Genomic DNA, 19,773 nt, shown 5'->3' with positions numbered 1-19,773 from the left:
CGTTGCACATGTTTTTTTTCGTGTCCCGTCTTGTGTTGTTTCTTGTCTTGTCTTTGCACTATTTGCACTTTATATAGCTAAGACAAACTTCTGTCCTAGCTCTGTGTTGTCGTTTCTGTTTTGTAATCATATGTTGTATGTTGTCTATGTAGCACCAGGGTCCTGGAGAAATGTACTGCATCAGCTGTATGTGGTTGAAATGACAATAAAAACTTCTTGACTTGGCACCGTCTCTGCCCATGAATCAAATCTGGGCCGACTCTGAACCATGTTAAAATGTGACAAAAAGGCCAGTGAGTGAGCCCAGAGAGCAACACAGAGAGTAACTAAGTGATGTGTGCATCCACCTGTGAGAAGAATGAGCAGAAAGACTGGAGTGTCCCTGAGCAACAGGCTCATTAATGCAAACACTGGGTTACTATGGAGCCTAAGGGGGGGGGGCACAATGAGTTGGTATGGACTTCACACTATAGTCACTGATCAGAGCAACTGCAAACATGGACGAGTCGCCAGCTGCTGAGAAAAGGTTCGAGTTTATACAGGATTGTGTGCTAAAAACACTCAGACTAAAGAAGGACCGCTGGCAAAAATGCGTAGCTGTAGAGGAGCAGAAACAAGTGATCCAGGACTTTCTGGATAAACCCGACCACACGACGCTTGTTGTGTATCAAAATGCCACAGGACAACTTGTTCCTACTAATGAATTTGCAGAGGCTTCGAAGAATAAAGCTGTTTATTTCATTAAACAAAGGCAAACTGCCCTGTTTTCTGACACGATGAAGACGGACCTGATGTACGGAGACATGTCCTACTCTCCTCTGGAGCAGTTATCAGCCTTCGTAGAAGAGGTGAGGAAAGTTTTGAAGTGCGTACGCAGCGTCGCTGACTACGCTTTCTACGTAATTTACGTAAAGTGGAACTTCCAGCGACGCATCGGATTGGATGTGTTACAAATTGCTCTACTCGTTATAAAGGTTAGGTGTGCTTCATAGGGTATAAAACTAATGGTTTCACGTGCCGTGCAGTGCACTTTGTATCCTTTAGTGTGGAATTTGGGATACAGCCATGCGTACAGTAACGTTGTAGGAGCGATTTAAGATCACTTACCTGCGAGAGAGTTTATTAAAACGTGTGGTTCTAGTCGTTTAGTTTGTTTATAAAAGTCATTTTGTTTGTTTTATGTGTGTAATGTGTTATTTTATAGTCTGTCCCGAGTATCCAGTACTGACACAAACACACACAAACAAATAAAATCAAATCTTGCTTAATAATTATTTTATCCACCTGTTGCCTGTTTCATTTAAGCTGACACGTTTCAATATTATTCTTAATAGCAATTCAGTGATATTTAACAAAAGGTAGATATAGGTTTTGTAGGCTGTAGGTAGGTTTTGACCCTTGTTTATGAGGGAGCAGGTGAAGTCTAACAGTAATCACGTGGTACGCAGTGTGACGTCATATACAGTGCACATAATGCAGTGTATGTTTTTGTAGACTTGTATAAGGTTTAAAAGTTGCACTGGTGTGATGAAACACCAATGATTTCAATTAAAAGGAAAGAAAAAAACATAATACTGCTTTGCGTATTAGTGTTTACTGTTTGTTAGGCTTGTGGATTAAAAATTTAATTGAACCTCCTATTTCTGTGAATGAGCCCGAAGCTAAAGAACTCCTTTCACATGTTTGTGCCTGTTTGTACACAAACTCAGCAACACACAAACAATAAAAAACTTCATTCACAATGTGTAAGTCTTATTGTTTGCCCTTAGTGTGAATTTTTACTTCTTTATCTATTAAGGTTGTGGTTCCAGTGTTGCTCAACAACGACAACCATTACCAGTGGCCTCAGGTCATGTCTCAGGACCTCATGCGACACGTCCATGCTCTGAAGTCCAGCGTGTTTGTCATGTCAGGACATGTCAAAGGCAAAACTCTCCTTCCTCTTCCTGCCGGATCAGGGAGAATTGAACAAGCGGCGTTTGAAAGAGAAATGAGGTGCAAACATAAGTATTTTTCAAATGCATTTCAAAATATTCTTGACTTGCCAGAGTTTCGACCTAACAGCTCAGTGTAGTTTTATTGTGAAGTTTTTAATTAGTTTCCTGAGGGTCGTTCCTGCAGTGCATTCTTAATGGTTCACCTGTGGCCACTGACATTTCTTTATACACACCTCGGTGCGACATGACAGCAAGTAGCATCAACTATGACAGATCTTGTCTCAGCGAGAAACTCCCTTGAGGGCTGGCTGTGTACAATCATCAAGAAACAATCTTTCTTTTTGTTTTGCTCAGTGACTTCAGTATGGCTTGTTCTGTTTGCATGAAAACTTTAACAATGTCTGCTCAATTCAAGCTGTCGTATCATGTAGCAGCTATGAAAAGTGAAACTGTATTAAAAGTACAATCCCTATCCGCCTTGAACGCTTTCTCGCTTGAGATACATTCATTCTTTACCTGACTGAATACATCAGGTGGATTTCGATGTATCACAATGCTCGTGTGCTGTACTGAAAGATCTTCGGTCATGAGGTGAACACAAACAGTCCACTGTCTTTTTATTGCCTCAGGGGAGATCTGGTGGATAAAAGTATCATCCACTCCATCGAATCCATGGTTATTGAGTGGAGTCATCAGATTCATGAAGTTCTCAAGAGAGACTCGTCTGAGCCACTGCTGGAGGGAAAAAATCCCACACCTCATGTAGAGCTGAACTTTTGGAAGAATCGGTCAGTACAGTTTGTTGTTAGTACTCAAAACCAATATCCTCTGATCATCACATTCCAATCATTAAAATCTCAACTTCTATTCTTTATTTCGAATTTATCAACAGATACGCTGACCTTAAGGGTATCCACAACCAATTTAAGTCTACCAAAGTGATAAAAATGGCAGAGCTCTTGGATGCAATGGAGAGTAGTTACTATCCTGCCTTTAGAAACATGCTACACCTTGTAAATGGAGGTAAAAGGTCAAATATCATAATTTTCTGTAATTGCAAAATAGTTAACACAAATCCTATAGATGTTTATGCATCATGTTTCTGTGTTAAAGCTTTGGAGGAAGCAAAGGACATAAATATGTTTCTCAAGCCTTTGGAGCGACTTACAGAAGATTTAGAAAATACAGATTTCAGTGAGGTGAAAGAGCGACTTGCGCCCCTAATGCACACTGTGTGCTTAGTATGGGCAAACTCCAAGTACTACAACACTCCAGCCAGAGTGATTGTGCTCCTACAGGAGGTCTGCAACCTGCTCATTCAACAGGTGGGTGATTAAATCTCTGAGTTGGTCATTTTGACTAAAACATTAAGTGTAAGCTGTGATTTTTGCATGAGGTTTCATCTTTGTTCTATTAGCATAATTTTCTGAACTGTGCCGTTAATCTCGTAACATTCATAGATTAAAGCTAGTTTATCGTACAAAACAACATGTATGTTATATATACTGAGTTAGCAGTTTATTAGGAACACCTTACTTGCACCACATGCAGCTTCAAATGGGCATTTCTGGGCTCTGTATAAACATTTTGGGCTTTAGTGTCTGAAATATTCTAACAATAATATACTGAAATATTCTGTCCCCTGTGTAAGCATTTATCTTGGGCAATGCTTGTGTTGCTTTTCCAAATATCTTTATATGTATACTCTCACACACCATATTTCATAAATACTAAGGTAGCTGGTGGCCAGAAGTGCTGTCTAAACATCGATTTAACATAACACTACCATAGCAAAGCAGAAAACAGGCATGGCTAGTATGCAGCTTGTAATACACACACACACACACACACACACCAGCTGATGTAGTTATGATAGATTTTGTTGTCGGGAAATCTGTTGAGAACCTCAAAAAATCATTGTGTTCAGTTCCTTCTTTTTCATGTCTTGTCACTTTTGGCCTCCACTTTTATAAATTTATCTTTGAGAAACAAGCTGCCAGGTTGATGTTCTATAAGAACAATAAAGTATTGTTCATTTGCCATCTTATCAGGTTGTCAGGTACATATTGATGCAATTTGTAGGTGTACTGACTATTGCTCAGTTTGTCAGCCCTCCTATCCTGTCAATTATTTGAAATTGCCTCTGGTGCATAGGGTAGACGACTGTTAGGAGATACTCTGAGGACAGCTTAAAGAGACAGTAGTTGTATATTTCACTAACTCCTCCTTTCAGACCCTGTCTAGGTTGCCAGCTCTGTGAGCACTACTTATTACTTGATCCCTAGTTCTCAGTGTTATGATATATGCCTTTGGTCTGGACTCTGCACGTGTCCCCTCATTAGCTCTTTGTGTTCACCTGGTCAGTGCTGAGCCCTTAACTCACTATTTATTCTCTGTTGTTTCTAGATCTTAATGCAATGTCGTGTCAATGTGTTGTCTGAGCATCGTCTCTCTGTGTATTATTATTTCTGTTTTTCCAATTTTATGCAAATATGAATTCCCAGGGGCATTGTGAATTAGCGGTTAGCATGATAGCCTCATACCTCTGGGGTTGGGGGTTTCATTCCAACCTCTGCCTTGTGTGCATCTCTGCCTTTGCATGTTCTTACCATGCTTTGGGTGTTTCCACCAGGTACTCCAGTTTCCTCCAAAGACATGCGATGTTGGCTGAATGTCATCTCTAAATTATCCATAGTGCATGAATGGGTATGTGAGTGTGTGTGCAGCTGTGCCCCTGCCTTGGGCCCAGACTACCGTTGGATAGGCTCCAGATTCTCTGTGTAGGATAAGCAGTACAGAAGATGGATGGATGGATGGATGGATAGATGAATGAATAATCACATATATTGTACCCACTAAAGAGTTTCCCCATATAAATACAATCCTGATTTTACTCCCTTATGTCTTGCAACTATCTGTTAGAGAAATACCTACAAAAAGTAGGTATACTTATGGTAAAAGGTGGTACAGAAAATGGCAAGTCAATGAATGTAATTTAGATGTTTTGTGCTATGATAAATCTTCTTTTCTACTTCCTGGTACCTTGTGTGAAGGCTCGGAGCCATGTCAATCCAGAGGACATCCTGAAAAGCGACGTGGTGGAGAGTCTTTCGCGTGTGGAAAGTACTCTGGATGTGCTTACACACTTCAAGGGAATCTTTAATGACAGAAGAAACAGCTTGAGTCAGTACCAGAGAAACGGGATGGAAATAAAGCCCTGGGATTTCTCGCCTGCCATGGTGTTCGCTGGACTGGATCGTTTCATAGAGAGATTAAAGTTGATTGAGGTAAGTGGAGGGGAATTTGTGAAGAGCCGTACAGTCTGGATGCGGTGTGGTTCCTTGTTGTTTTACTGCTTTCACAATGTAATGTAAAAATTTACGTTCCCTTCCCACCCAGTTTCTCAGATTAACATGAACCATTTTTTCTTTTCTTTTTTTTTTTTTTTTATTATCAATAACTTCCCATTTTTTAATCTTTCCAGACTTTACTGCTGACTGTGATCGATATGATGAAACTGGAGAAGGTGGAATTCGGAGGCGTTCGTGGACGAGCTCTTAGTCAGCAGGTTGTTCGGCTGCATGAGGAGTTCCTGGAGAGATACAAAATGTTCACAGAGAAGCCTTATGACTGCCTCGATGTTTGCAATACGGTATGTAGGCCAGATATATTATACTGATACAGAGATACAGAATCAAATATTTGCTGCGGGCATGCCTTACTAAACAGTGGTCTTTTCCAGGAGTTTGAGGCAGATTTAGCCGAATTTGAACGTAAAGTGAAAGACACAGATCGACGTCTTGGTGCAATTTTTTGTCAGGCATTTGATGATGCTTCAGGGCTCGAGCATGCCTTCAAGGTGAGTGGCAGTCTCAGATTACTCAATAATTCAGATCCAGTCTCCAGTAGATTTGGCGACTTTTATATTCATACTTCCTTATGAATTTCATATATCTGCTTAATGAAACTGTAAGGAATGCAGCCTGAATGTGTGATTGATGAGAATACAAAGCAGTGTAGATTCTTAACAGTGAGAGCTCATCAACCACACATCACGAGTATCTGCCACGCATGTTGCTCAGGTTTTGGACATGTTTGGCACTCTGCTTGAACGTCCCCTGATTGCAGCTGATGCTCAGAAAAGATACCCTGTGCTGGTCAAAATGTTTGACAAGGAGCTCGACTGCTGCAAGGAACTCTACAAAAAACACACACAGGCCGAGGAACAGCTGGGTGAGTTGAAAGCAAAACGTGATTTATTTATTTTTACCAGAGCTAGATCACATATAATGTTAAATGTTGGGAATGTTCAGCTTCTTTGAATCTTGTATTCATAACACATTTATAACACATTCCTGTATGTTAAATAGTATTCATAATAAAAGTCAAGTGACTTAATTTTTACCATTTAAACCTTGTTTTATGTTCATTCTTTGGACCCTTTAAGCACTCTTCAGATCAATTTGTCTTGGGACATTCTTGAGGTTTTAAAAGTTCTACAGAAATACAGGAAAGTCCTTTATACATTTGCAGAGTTTTATGAACAATGCATGACGTAATCTGCATTCATGCTGTATTAAAAGTTTGCTCATGTAATAATATCTGCTTATGATCAGTTAAATACAGTGCTCAGAGTGGACTAAGGTGTTACAGTACATATGTGTTATTGGTTTGGAAAACTTCCCCACAATGTCACAACAAAGACATTGAGATGGACGCAAGTGCAGATTAATGACTTTTAAGGACAACTTTCAACATGTAAGGCAATCTCAAAGTAGAGAAACATGCAATGGTCAGGCAATCAAAGATTAAATTGGGTATTAAAGATAAGGCAAAGAACAAAAGCGTTCACAAAGCAAGGTCCAAACTGAACATGAGCGTGAATAAAAGGCTTGGTAACTTCAAGACACAGAGGAAATGGAGTGTATACTTTGCAAAGTGTTTGTGAATGTGAGAGTCTTTTAAGCATGAGCTGTGAGTCAGTGTGTGTGTGTGAACAGGTGTGTGTAATCAAAATTCAGGTGTCAGTGAACGTGGAGGTGAGTGTGCATTGTGGGAAGTGGAGTCTGGTTGCAGTGCTGGATTGGAAATGGAGTGTGATGTTTGGGTACACAATATGTATTGTAGGTTACACATGGATCAATAGGAACATGCCACTGGTAGCAGGTGGATTGAAATGGTCCCAGCAATTACAAGAACGCATCCAGATCCTATACAACAACTTCCGGTACATCAGCTATCCGTAAGTATGTGTTAGATGTCTTCCACCTTGATTTCCTGGCAGTCATCTAAGATGTAATGCATTCTACACTTTCTACTGATGACATCTGTGTTGTGCCTGATTACCTGAATTATACCTCACATTATTTTTATATGATCCTAGATGTTTGGAATCAGCATATGGAGAAAAGGTCACGCAGAAATATGAGGAAATGATGGTGTTGCTTAAACGGTGAGTTAAATAACATCCTTTTCGATTGAAATGAATGGTAATTACAATGCAGCTTGCCTGGTCCAGCTTATATCCCATGTTTTCCCTCATTATTGCTAGCATTATCATTACGCACTGGATCTCCCCATCCCCGACTCGCCTTAATGTTTCGTCGGCTAATATTTTGTTTTGTCTACAAGCAAGCTAGTACATCATTTTCTATCCTTTACAACCCAGCTTGCTGTGCTGACATCATGTTGGTACGGTGGCCTTTAGAACAGATAATAAACTCAAGGTAAACATGTGTTGTTTTGTAAAGGCCTGTAGCATATGTGCAACAATAAAAATATACAGAGGAACCAGGGACATTCGGTCCCTAGTGTGATTTATTTGCTCATTTGGAAAGCCAGTATTTATAGGTTATTACACAGCAGTCTCATTTTCTCATGCTCCCTCTGTTCTCTCAGTTGTGCCAAAAGAACAATAGTTCTGTCAAGTGCTTCTAACAAATATGTCTGGGTAGCACATAGCTGTTGTGGAGTTGTAGCACCAACATGTATGCGCATTGTTTTCATGCAATACATGTGTGTGTGTGTGTGTGAGTGTGTGCATGTGTGTATGGGTATCATTGCATGGATTAAAACCAAATGATGAATTACCCCATGGCACAGGCCTGATGGTAATCGCAAGCATTACGCAAGCAATCTAGTTAGAGCTATTATGGGCATCTCTAGTTATTACATCTTGACACAGCAGCTTATGATTTATGTGTAGCATGGAGCTATTTGATTTCTCGGGACTCTGTGCTGCAACCGCAATAAGACAATTAAGCCACCATGCACTGTGTAGAATTCCAATGAAGACCAGAGTGCAAAGGCTCTCACAGTAAGCTTATAAAGAGATTACTTTACCAGTTCCTATTTAGCAGCTCCGGCTTTTCCTCTTCCTTATTTGTGATAAATGGATCTTATTTTATGCTGCCTTTTTGTATTTTAACCACCCGAATCATTTCTGTAGCACTTAAATTTTTGTCAAGTGCTGAGCTTCTCACAGGGGAAGTGAAATTCTTCGAGAGGATCTCTGTGGATCTAATAAGTGCAGCATGTGGGAATTTCACTGCCGGACTAATATTTATTTATTTTTTTGACTCATTAAAATAAAACAGTAAGATAAAACAGTATATGAGGACATATATATATGTACAATGATCTATGGAAACATGGACAGCATAAAGTATTTATAATGTTAGAATTACTTCATGCATTATAAATTGTTAACAGAATGCATTTTATGCAGTGTTTGTATATTATATCACCAATACCAAAAACCCAGTGTGACTTGCCGTGGTCTTTTTTGAGATGTACCTGAATGTATGAATTTTTCATATATAAGTGTTATAGGTTATTGACAAACACGTGATATTATTGTATATAAAAGTATAGGTTGCAAGTTTTCTAATAATGCCTCTGGCATTATAGAGGATAAAGGAGCAATATCAGTTTATGTTTGCTCATATAGTGTTGAAAACACTGCTTATTTGTCATAATGCACTTGCATTGCGTAAGTATTGCATTTTCTTATGTAATTATTTTAATGGCTTCTAGCTTATAATGCCTTTTGGCGGTGTTATAATGTGTTGTGAATATGTTTGTAGTTCGTTATCAGTATAGTTTTTTTTCCCTCTGATACTGATACTGAAAGCTTAAGTATCAGCCATTAACAGTGCACATCAGGTAATGTTTTTTATTTAAAAAATAAAATAAAAAAAATTACCTGAAAAAAAATTATGGCTAAAACTGAAAACCACAGTTATTCAGTTAAACTTATTAAATAAATATACTATTAACTTACTTAATAAATTAAAGTATAATAATAATAAAATCAATCCTTAAAAGAATCAAGTCTCTTTATATACAGTACATTAAATATATATATATATATAACATTTTCATTTACAAAAAAAAAAAAAAAACTTTTCCAATCCAAATTTCATTTTTTTTCTCTATTTTTTCTCACAAGATTAAGTCAAATTCATCTATTTTTTTCTCTGTTATCCGATTCAACATTTTTTGCTGGTATAAGCCTGACGTCAATCCTGGGTACTGAACTGGTGCCATTGTGAATCTAAAATATTAACTAAAACATTATTAATTAAATGCATCTCGTAGCAGTATCCACAATCTCCTCCATTTTTCATGATTTGTTCTCTTCATGTATGTCTTTGCTTCTAGGTATTCCTCTAAGCTTTATAACAGATGGACTGAATCAGTGGGTGAAAAATCTCAGTATAATCTCAGCCAGCCCCTGATCTCTAGAGACCCGGCCTCTAAACTCATCACTGTCAACTTCAATCCACAGGTAATGACTTCTGATAGCCCTGTCTACATACAGGATTACAGATGTGTACATTGCAGTCCAGAACTAATATATTATTAAATAAAAATACTTTAAAAAAAACCCTTTGTATTTCAGTACAAGGGCATTTATTGTTTTGTAACTTAGTGGGAATTTACTTCACAGTTGTATGAGACAGCATCATTCTTTAGTCTTCATTATAATAAATGGCATGTGTACATCCATACAGAGTCTCCAAATTCTATAGTCATAGTCTGGGTACGAATATCTGCCCAAGCACTAATCACTACTTAAGGATAATCCATAATATGACCAATCCCTGTGTAGTACGTCACTGTGCCTTGGCTAGAAATGGGCTAATCTTTGACTAAGTTTCAAAAACTAGACTAGTATAAACCCCACTTGCCTTTTAGTTCATGTTCAGTCATCCACAACATAACACACTGTTCTCACATCAACCTGTCATCCTACTTTCCAATGTTTGTTTGGTTTTTTTATTTTCTTTTTTCTCCTTTTGTCTTTCATAGTATGAAACTTAGTGTTCCCATTTATAATAAAAAGCTGTTGTTTCGCTTCCAGCACTTAATAGGCCATTTCTCTCATAATTCCAGTGTGTGCCTGCGATGACCTCTAACATTTCAAGCCATTAAATCTTTTACCAGATAAATTTTCTGGTCTTTATACCAATTAAAGGAGTAAAAACTTGCAGTGTCATTATCTGTATCTGTATCTGTATGAGTTTAGTGCTCTCAATATCCATGTTTGTATTTGGATTTGAACTTAAAATGGGTGTGCTTTTATTTTTAGACTAATGAATACATTTGGCTCTATTTCCCCTGATATTGGCTTTAACAAAGCCTGATTTAAATCTCCATAACTCTGACCAGAAGTTATAAGGATGAATGAAACTCTGTACCATTGTAATGTATGCGCTACTTTTTTGACCAATGAGCTTCATATCTGTCTGTTTCTTTACTCCCACAAGCTTCAAATCTGAATGCTTGTTTACGCCCACAAACTTCATAACTGTCCGCTCGCTTGCACCCACATGAAAGTGAAAACACTCACACTTGCTTGACTTTTCTGTCGCATTGCTTAGGATCCTGTTGCCGATGCCAACCTCTAGACTCCTCCAGATGCCATGTGAAGCCTTCTGGCAAAAGTGTTTTATCTGTATTTTTATCTGCTCAGAATTCAATATTTGTTCAAAATTGTGAGTTTGTGATGTGTGACGATGTGACATGTACAATCATTTTCTTTTTGCTTATATTATTCTGTATGATGGTTCATATGTTTGACTAATAACATCACTCTTCTCCTCGCCCTTCTCCTCACACAGGCATTTTTATTTTCTCCTGTAATGAAAGTTAAGATGGTTGAGATGTTTAAGATGTCTGGATGGTTTATAACAGCATTATTATAGAAATGGAACTTCTCGATCTCTAGTTGGTGTCGGTGCTACGAGAGGTGAAGTATCTGGAGGCCATGCAAGACCAGGATATTCCAGATCTTGCTGCGGATATTTACTCCAAAAAGGAGCTGCTCTGGCAGTATATCGCTAACCTGGAACTCATGACCGGCTGGTACAACAAAGTGATGAGGACGGTGCTGGAGGTGGAATTCCCTCTGATCCAGAACCAGTTGAAAGACATCGACATCAAACTGAAGGATGCTGAAGGCACCATCAACTGGACAAGCAAAGGTGTAGTATGTTAACCCATTTAGTGTATGAATGTGTGTGTGTGTGTGTGATTGTGTCCTGTGATACACTGGTTTCCTGTCCAGGGTGTACCCTGCTTTCTGCCCTGAGTCTCCTGGGATAGGCTTGGGATTTCCTGCCACCAGTAGGATGAACGGTGTTAAGAATAGGTGGATGGATGGATTTTCAAAGCAGCAGTTCACAATATCTCTTAACTACTTTAAACTAAGATTCAGTATCAGTATATATTGTCAAATAGTAGCCCAAAGCCTTTAACCAAAGCATCATTGACTTCTTGACATTCTTATGATGCAGCAATTAGTCATTTGCTTAAAAAAGTGCTTTATTTTGTGTACCCTCAGTGTCAATTTACAGCAATCAACTGAAAGTCATTAAAAAGCCTGAAAGCTTAATCTGTTATATTAATAACTTCAGTCATGACCATAGCTCATGTGTTACTGCTAGGAATCTGGGAATACATCCAAGATGTGCGTGAGGCAGTGCACGATCTTGAAATGCGACTTCAGAGGACAAAAGACAACGTGGAAGAGATCCAGAGCATCATGAAGAATTGGAGTCATCCCATATTTGAGAGGAAGGACGGAAAAAAAGACACACTGCTCAATTTGGAGGACAAGCATGAGCGCTTGGAAAGAATCTATGGCCAGATCCGTAACTCTGGGGCAAAGCTCCATTTCTTACTGAAGGTCAGTGATGGAGTAATTTTATGAGATAAGATGGCGAGTGTGTAGTATTTATTTATTTTTTCCTTTTTTTAGGAGAACTTGACACTGTTCCAAGTGGATCCATCATCAGCTGAATGGAGGTCATATGTGGAGTACATTGATGAAATGGTTATAGATGGCTTCTTCAACAGCATTGAAAGCTCCCTCAAATCATTTTTGGACAATACTGGTAAACTTTGTTTTTCTTACTAGAATTTATGCCTTAATCTGGTAGGTTTGTGCTGCTTCTTGTGTAATACGCTTCATTTAATGCATTACAGCAGATGAGACACCTGGCTTGGCTCCACTTTTTGAAGTCCATCTTAATCTTGAGGTTCCTGATATAGTCTTCCATCCGTCCCTCGAGTTTGGGGCTGCTGATGGTTTCTATGAACTAGTGGAGGGTCTCATCAATGATGTCTACAGGATCTCATCTTTGGTACCACGGCTGGCTGAGTATAACAGCGTTCCACATTACCAGGTCCTGCCTTTTTTCTAATAACTCACTTCCACTGTCCTGTGCACATTTTGTGGTAGGCAAGTAGTATAGAGAAGGTTTGATTATATATAGCATTACTATCATGCTGGAACTGAGCATAAATGATTTCGAATCTATCAGCAGGTGGAAAAATCTGGCTGCAGCTCAGCCCAGTTTTCCAGACATAAACCATCATGATGTCTGTTACAGTTAATTACACGCGTTTATGTAAATTATTTAGAGGAAAGCAGAAAATCCTCTCGGGTCTACTCAGTGACATGATGACATGGTTCAACAATGAATCGTTTACAGAGCTTTGCTTCAAGTTTGAATAGATGCCATAGCTTTTCATGATGCTAGTCACATCAGTTGGCAGCATGCTAACATGCAGCGTCAGGGTGAAATGAAACATAAAAACCTTAATCCTTTTTACCAGAGGCCAAAAAAACTGAATTTTTTGTTCAGCATCTTTGTCATGTCACACTCCACAGTGGTGGCTAACAGCTCATATGAAAGAAGACACTAACTATTTCCATAATGCCAGGGTTAAACTGATGAGTCTAATTTATAGCCATGAACTAATCACTAATGATTAAAGAATTTTGATTAGCTGGATCTATACAGATTTTATTTGAATCCCTTCCAGCTATAAATCTAATCCAGGTGCTAAGTTCACTAGAGCATCTCTCTAAAACATGGACAATCATATCTACAGGCTGATATGGAGGACATGGCAGATCTTACAGACATGCGTCAGCTTCTGATGGACCGAGTGCAAAGGGTCATGGGAAAGTGTTGTGAGCACTGTAACACCTTTGAACGCTACGGTTACCTCTACATTGATGACCGGAAGGAGTTCATGCGTCAGTTCTTGCTCTACGGCCACGTCCTCACCAGCGAGGAGATCGAAGCACATGCGGAGGACGGTGTCCCTGAAAACCCGCCGACTCTGGAGCGCTTCCGTGAGCAAGTGGATTCTTATGAAAGCGTGTATGAAGAAGTGCAGAAGCTCGAGCCTGTCCGCGTGTTCGAAGGCTGGATGAGAGTGGACGCACGGGCTTTCAAAAGCACTCTGCTCAATATTATCAAAAAGTGGAGCCTTATGTTCAAACAGCATCTTATCGACCATGTGACTCACAGGTAGCTTACTGTTTCTGAACGAATTCTTTTAAATAATAAAAATATAAACTGATGGAGGAGTGAATGTGCTTAAATAGCCTGCAGAGAAAAAAGGAATATAATGATTGAATAACTTTTATTCCACTTTGGTGCCCTTTTGTGTTTCCCTTTGCAGTTTGTCAGATCTGGAAGGGTTTATTAAGGTAACTGAGACTGGCTTTAGCAGGAAGGTGGAAGAAGGAGACTATGCTGGCCTGGTGGAGATTATGGGTCACTTAATGGCAGTGAAAGAGAGACAGAGTGCTACGGATGAAATGTTCGAGCCTCTGCAACACACCATTGATCTGCTGAAGACATATGAGCAGGAACTTCCCGAAGTGGTGTATAAACAGCTCGAGGTAATTGCGTTCATAATAGAACCAAACCGTCAATACCACCACAATGGCCATAAAGCTGTTACGACTCTGGTGTTTCACTTTAGAAATATAGAGATGGTACACTCTAAAATCTCCCATAAGCAGGCACTTTGATTAAATACTTCATCAGAGGTGGTCTATATACAGTAAGATGCAATAAGACACAATAAAACAGTACACAACTAGATGAAGTGCACCCGTGTTAAACGTGTTAATATGTCATAGGAGCTGCCAGAGAAATGGACTAACATAAAGAAGCAAGCTGTCGTGGTGAAGCAACATGTGGCGCCACTGCAGGCGAATGAGGTGGCTAACCTGCGGCGGAAGTGCGCTACGTTCGATGTAGAGCAACACACTTTCAGGGAGCAGTTCCGCACCAAAGGACCTTTTAGGTACGAGATTTAAATATTATCCTCATATAACAGACAGCAATTTCTGTAGCACTGACCGTAGTGAATGATGGTCTGTCTGTTATTGATGAATGTAGATGTGATCATCGTGTTTTTCTTACTTTTAGATTTGACAGCTCAAACCCCTACCCCATGCTAAACCTAGCACACAAACAGATTCGGGAGAAAGAATCAATCATGACTGCACTCATCGAGTCAGCCAGCCTGTTTGAAGTCAATGTCCCTGACTACAAACAACTCAAGCAATGTCGCAAAGAAGTGTCCATCCTTAAAGAGCTGTGGGACATGATAATGGTCATGAGGTTCAGTCTTGACTCTTGGCGCACCACGCCGTGGAGGGACATCAACGTGGATGACATGGAGATGGAGTGCAAACGTGTCTCCAAAGAGTTGCGGGTTCTTGATAAAGAGTCACGGGCATGGGATGCTTTCACTGGTTTGGAGGGCGTCGTGAGAAACACACTGACGTCTCTGCGAGCCGTAGCCGAGCTACAGAACCCAGCCATCCGTCCCAGACACTGGGAACAGCTGATGATGGCCACGGGAGTACAATTCACCATGGACCGCGACACCACGCTGGCTGACCTGCTGAACCTAAATTTGCACTGCTTTGAGGATGAGGTGAGGGCCATCGTGGACCGGGCTGTGAAGGAAATGGGCATGGAGAAAGTCCTGAGTGAGCTGGATGCCACTTGGACGGCAATGGAGTTTGGCTATGAGTCACACCCTCGAACCAGCGTCCCTCTTCTCAAAGCAGACGAAGAGCTGGTTGAGACACTGGAAGACAACCAGGTGCAGCTGCAGAACCTCATGTCTTCTAAGTACATTGCTTTCTTTTTGGATGAAGTGTCATCTTGGCAGCGCCGGCTCTCGGCGGCCGACTCAGTGATCTCCATCTGGTTTGAAGTGCAGAGGACTTGGTCACACCTGGAGAGCATTTTCATTGGCTCGGAGGACATCCGCTCACAGTTACCTGAGGTTCGGGATACAATTTTGATATATATTAATATATTTGTGCATAGTTTTGGTCACGGTATCAGTCCGAGCACGATTAATACACATATAAATCACGCCCTGCAAATGAAAACCATTAGTCCAAATGTACCACAGAATGTATGAATGTACCGCAGAAAGTTATCTGTTATCAATGAGTGCACCAGATGCCTGTAATGAGGACTTGGCCTAGCTTAATGAGGTCATTACTGACTGGAGAATCATCTTGTCCTACCCACTGGCAGTGCATTCATTGATTTAGATCAGAGATGAAAATGTTTATCTTTTGAAAGCCAGGCTTTTGGCTGAATATGTCTAGATAATTATCATGCTATTCTAATAACCAGGAACACAGATGTTTGCTAGTAATGTTGGTTATTATTTTACCACAGCAGTTCTCTCATGAATATCTTGCAGGATTCCAAGCGCTTTGAAGGCATTGACACAGGTTTCAAAGAGCTGGCTTATGATGCTCATAAAACGCCCAACGTTGTGGAGGCCACCAATAAACCCGGGCTTTACAACAGGCTGGAGGATATTCAGAGCAGGTTCATCGCTTGTTTTTATGTTTTGGTTTTTTTTTTGCTTTTTTTAAGAGTGGCCCACATTTTCACAGCGGTTCAATATGGGAGGGAATGTACTGTGACCGTTCATATCATCCATAACCCTCAGGCTGTATTTCAGTCATCTATGAAAAGTACAAGCTACAAACACAACTTATCGGCATGGTGCTTCTTCCTGCAGGCTGGCACTCTGTGAAAAGGCTCTGGCTGAATATCTGGATACCAAGCGGCTGGCTTTCCCCAGGTTCTACTTCATCTCGTCTGCTGATCTGCTTGACATTCTGTCCAATGGCACCAACCCTCAGCAGGTAACACATACACACACACACACACACAGCTTTATGTACAGGCGTTTCTTTGATGTTCATTGATTTCAGCATGCTTATTTAACCTAGACTTTTATAGACAGACTCTGCATGCAGCACTCGACATCACACTCTAGATGGCAGTGTTGATCACTGCTCATTCGCTCTCTTGACTTGAACCCACAGTCTGTAATGTTGTGATAGATGATGATGTAAACATTTCTAAGCAAACAGCGGGCTTTTTAGTTGAGCTTTTTGTTCTCTGCCCTCAGGTTCAAAGGCATCTGTCTAAGTTGTTTGACAACATGGCAAAGATGAGGTTTGAAAATGATGCCGATGGCAACCCCGGGAAGTCAGGGCTGGGCATGTACAGCAAGGAGGATGAGTATGTTGCTTTCAATGAGCCCTGCGACTGCACTGGCCAGGTATAATTACATAACAATCATAATATCATAATACAGGTCTGACAGAAATATTATAACAAACAGAATTTTTATATTCTGCTCATATAAATGTGTGGGTTTCTTCCGGGATCTATGGTTTCATCCCATCTTCTAAAAACATGCCCATAGGAAGACTGGCTATGATACATTTATGCAGGTGTGAATGGGTGTGTGAATGTGTGTGTGATAGACTGCCATCCAATCCAAGGTGTGTCCTATCACATGCCCAGTGTTGATCCAGAGCACAAAATTATGCACATTTAATACTTTAAATGGTTCTGATTTGTTGCAATGATAATGCTCAGATGAATTAAAATAAATTCTGCTTTGCAGGTTGAATTATGGCTGAATAGAGTTCTGGATACGATGCGTGCTACTGTGCGCCACGAAATGACAGAGGCTGTTGTAGCATATGAGGAGAAACCGAGAGAACAGTGGCTGTTTGACTATCCTGCTCAGGTATACACTAACACCCTTAAACAGATCCTTAATCTTTATAAAGAAAAAGAGGGATATGTGCATGAATAAAAAGGAAATATATAGTGGATTTAACAAATTTGGAAAAACCTGTATAGAAAATTACAGTAAAATTGCAGTAAAATATGGATTCCAGCTCTTAACTGTAATTTTTACTGTATTCTGAATTACAAATTGTTATATAAACCAAAATTTTGGGAATTTAAAAAAACAAAACAAAAACAGAATAAAATACTGGCAGCAGGGTTTCTAGCTGTTTACCGGAATCTATCTATCTATCTATCTATCTATCTATCTATCTATCTATCTATCTATCTATCTATCTATCTATCTATCTATCTATCTATCTGTGTGCTTCTGTGTGTGGATAGATAGATAGATAGATAGATAGATAGATAGATAGATAGATAGATAGATAGATAGATAGATAGATAGATAGATAGATAGATAGACTTTCATGTGATTCTCTTGCATTTACCTCAACTACAAGCAAAGTTTGCGAGTTTTAAAGTCTGCATTTCAATTTATCAGTTGGAGAGCAGAAGCATCCAGAGACTTTTTTTAAGCTTCTTATAAACTGAACTGATTAGGCTTAGTTTTGTTTCACTATAGGATGTAGCTATACACCTGCTTAATCAAATTGTTAAACTGGCTCATTGCCCAACATGATCTTTGAAACAAGATTGCCAAGGCAAAATTGAAAAAAAAACAACAACCATAGAACAAAAATGTCCATTTCCATATCATTTTTTGGAATAAATTCTTCAGGCAGAAAAACACAATTTCAATTTTTTTTCCACCAGGCTGTTGTCTAATACACTATTAAGTGTTTAAGTGTGCATCTTGTTAGGTTGCACTCACCTGCACTCAGATCTGGTGGACCACTGACGTCGGTATGGCCTTCGCCCGGCTCGAAGAGGGCGCTGAGAATGCTATGAAGGAATATTATAAGAAACAAGTGAGCCAGCTGAACACGCTCATCACCATGCTGATTGGGCAGCTCAGCCCTGGAGACAGACAGAAGGTCATGACCATCTGCACTATAGATGTCCACGCCAGAGACGTAGTGGCAAAGATCATCGCCCAGAAGGTACCACCATCAACGTTAACGTCATCCGCTTACCATATATAGTGGGACGTCTGGAGTGTCTGCAGACTCATTGCATATTCTGTCACAGTCAGCACCCATAGAGTGAAATCACGGCGCTAGCACCGCATTAGCACTGTTCAGAAAAAGGGGCTTGTAATACATTTTCATTAAGAAATGTGCATACGATATTATTTGGTGTGTAATTATTTTATTATTCCATATGGTTGTTTTAGCAGAAGGCCTTACTGTGCTCCCTTAGGATTTCTCATTTTTTGGATTTACTTGAGTAATGACTGCTAAGTCAAACAGAAATCCTAATGAAAGCAAAGTGAAGAGAGTGGCTTAGCTTCTGGATAATTTCCCTTCACCGCTCAGGTGTTACATTCTTTCGTCTTTAATCCTCCGTAATCACCGTCCTTGCATGGTGCAGAGTATTAGCCGAGCACGGTCTGGCGCTCGCAAATTGGTTCTCACACGCTAACGTGTATGAAAAGTTCGAAATTGTTAGCTTTTCTTGTGACTATAAAAGACTTTCTACAACTTCTGTACGAGACTTGCTCTGCATCTGTGCTCCTTCTCTCTCAGGTGGAGAACTCGCAGGCGTTCGTATGGCTGTCCCAACTGCGCCACCGTTGGGATGAAAGGGACGGGCACTGCTATGCTAACATCTGTGATGCCCAGTTTCTCTATTCCTACGAGTATCTGGGCAACACGCCACGTCTCGTCATCACTCCGCTCACAGACAGGTGAGTCCAACAGAGGCTCTCGCCAGCTTGATGCAAATCTTTATGTAAATTTCAAGTCTAAAGTTTAAAGTTATCGATAACTGTGAAGTGCTTCCTAATCAGAGATGCACTTGAGTGGAGATAAAGTTCACAACATCAATCGATCTGTCTCCATAACATCCATTAATTAAAATATTAACCCTTTTTAGCAGTACACTGCTGTTTCATTCCGCAGTACAAATGAATTATTTTATTTGTGGTCTCAAGTCTGATATAAAATAAGTCAATGTTGGCTTTCACAAAATATATATGGTTGAGAATAACACTTTTACATTTCAGACGCTTATGAACAAGCACTTGGGGCATCTTAGAGAGCAGGAACAGGCATCTTAGAGAGCAGAAATGGGTTTGATATCGGCAATTACTTTGAAGATTTTGAAACATTTGTGTGGAAAAAACAATTTTTTTTCTTTTCTATGATTATTTTGCCCCTAGAAAGCTAAGTGAAAACAGAAATACTTACAATACCTGTGTCTACTTTTATACAAGCCATTAAGTACCACTGTGGAGTGAGACACGACAAAGACATTTAATGCAGAAAATGGAA

General features: G+C 39.8%; 1 protein-coding gene across 2 annotated transcripts in view; it reads left to right on the top strand.

Moving 5' to 3' along the window:
• Positions 1–463: 463 nt before the first annotated feature.
• dnah9 (dynein, axonemal, heavy chain 9) overlaps positions 464–19,773 on the top strand; it is a 90,223-nt gene continuing 70,913 nt past the window's right edge. The window contains exons 1-26 of one of the 2 annotated variants that reach the window (XM_058407213.1): positions 464–848; positions 1,799–1,995; positions 2,567–2,725; positions 2,830–2,960; positions 3,051–3,262; positions 4,991–5,224; positions 5,422–5,589; positions 5,680–5,796; positions 6,020–6,170; positions 7,065–7,179; positions 7,321–7,389; positions 9,600–9,726; positions 11,170–11,425; positions 11,888–12,129; positions 12,202–12,337; positions 12,432–12,628; positions 13,341–13,765; positions 13,920–14,142; positions 14,386–14,552; positions 14,678–15,548; positions 15,981–16,111; positions 16,308–16,434; positions 16,704–16,856; positions 17,208–17,333; positions 18,202–18,441; positions 19,027–19,187. In XM_058407213.1, the coding sequence (XP_058263196.1) occupies positions 498–848; positions 1,799–1,995; positions 2,567–2,725; positions 2,830–2,960; positions 3,051–3,262; positions 4,991–5,224; positions 5,422–5,589; positions 5,680–5,796; positions 6,020–6,170; positions 7,065–7,179; positions 7,321–7,389; positions 9,600–9,726; positions 11,170–11,425; positions 11,888–12,129; positions 12,202–12,337; positions 12,432–12,628; positions 13,341–13,765; positions 13,920–14,142; positions 14,386–14,552; positions 14,678–15,548; positions 15,981–16,111; positions 16,308–16,434; positions 16,704–16,856; positions 17,208–17,333; positions 18,202–18,441; positions 19,027–19,187 (5,486 nt within the window). In that variant the 5' untranslated portion in view covers positions 464–497. Of the gene's footprint in view, positions 849–1,798; positions 1,996–2,566; positions 2,726–2,829; positions 2,961–3,050; positions 3,263–4,990; positions 5,225–5,421; positions 5,590–5,679; positions 5,797–6,019; positions 6,171–7,064; positions 7,180–7,320; positions 7,390–9,599; positions 9,727–11,169; positions 11,426–11,887; positions 12,130–12,201; positions 12,338–12,428; positions 12,629–13,340; positions 13,766–13,919; positions 14,143–14,385; positions 14,553–14,677; positions 15,549–15,980; positions 16,112–16,307; positions 16,435–16,703; positions 16,857–17,207; positions 17,334–18,201; positions 18,442–19,026; positions 19,188–19,773 lie in introns of both variants that reach the window. The other variant, XM_058407212.1, reaches the window with a different exon arrangement.

Source organism: Hemibagrus wyckioides, linkage group LG13 (genome assembly GCF_019097595.1).
Source record: "Hemibagrus wyckioides isolate EC202008001 linkage group LG13, SWU_Hwy_1.0, whole genome shotgun sequence".
In the NCBI taxonomy this organism is placed as follows: Eukaryota; Metazoa; Chordata; class Actinopteri; order Siluriformes; family Bagridae; genus Hemibagrus; species Hemibagrus wyckioides.
The sequence above is the reverse complement of the archived record's forward strand: the minus strand, read 5'-3'. Positions and strand labels throughout refer to the sequence as shown.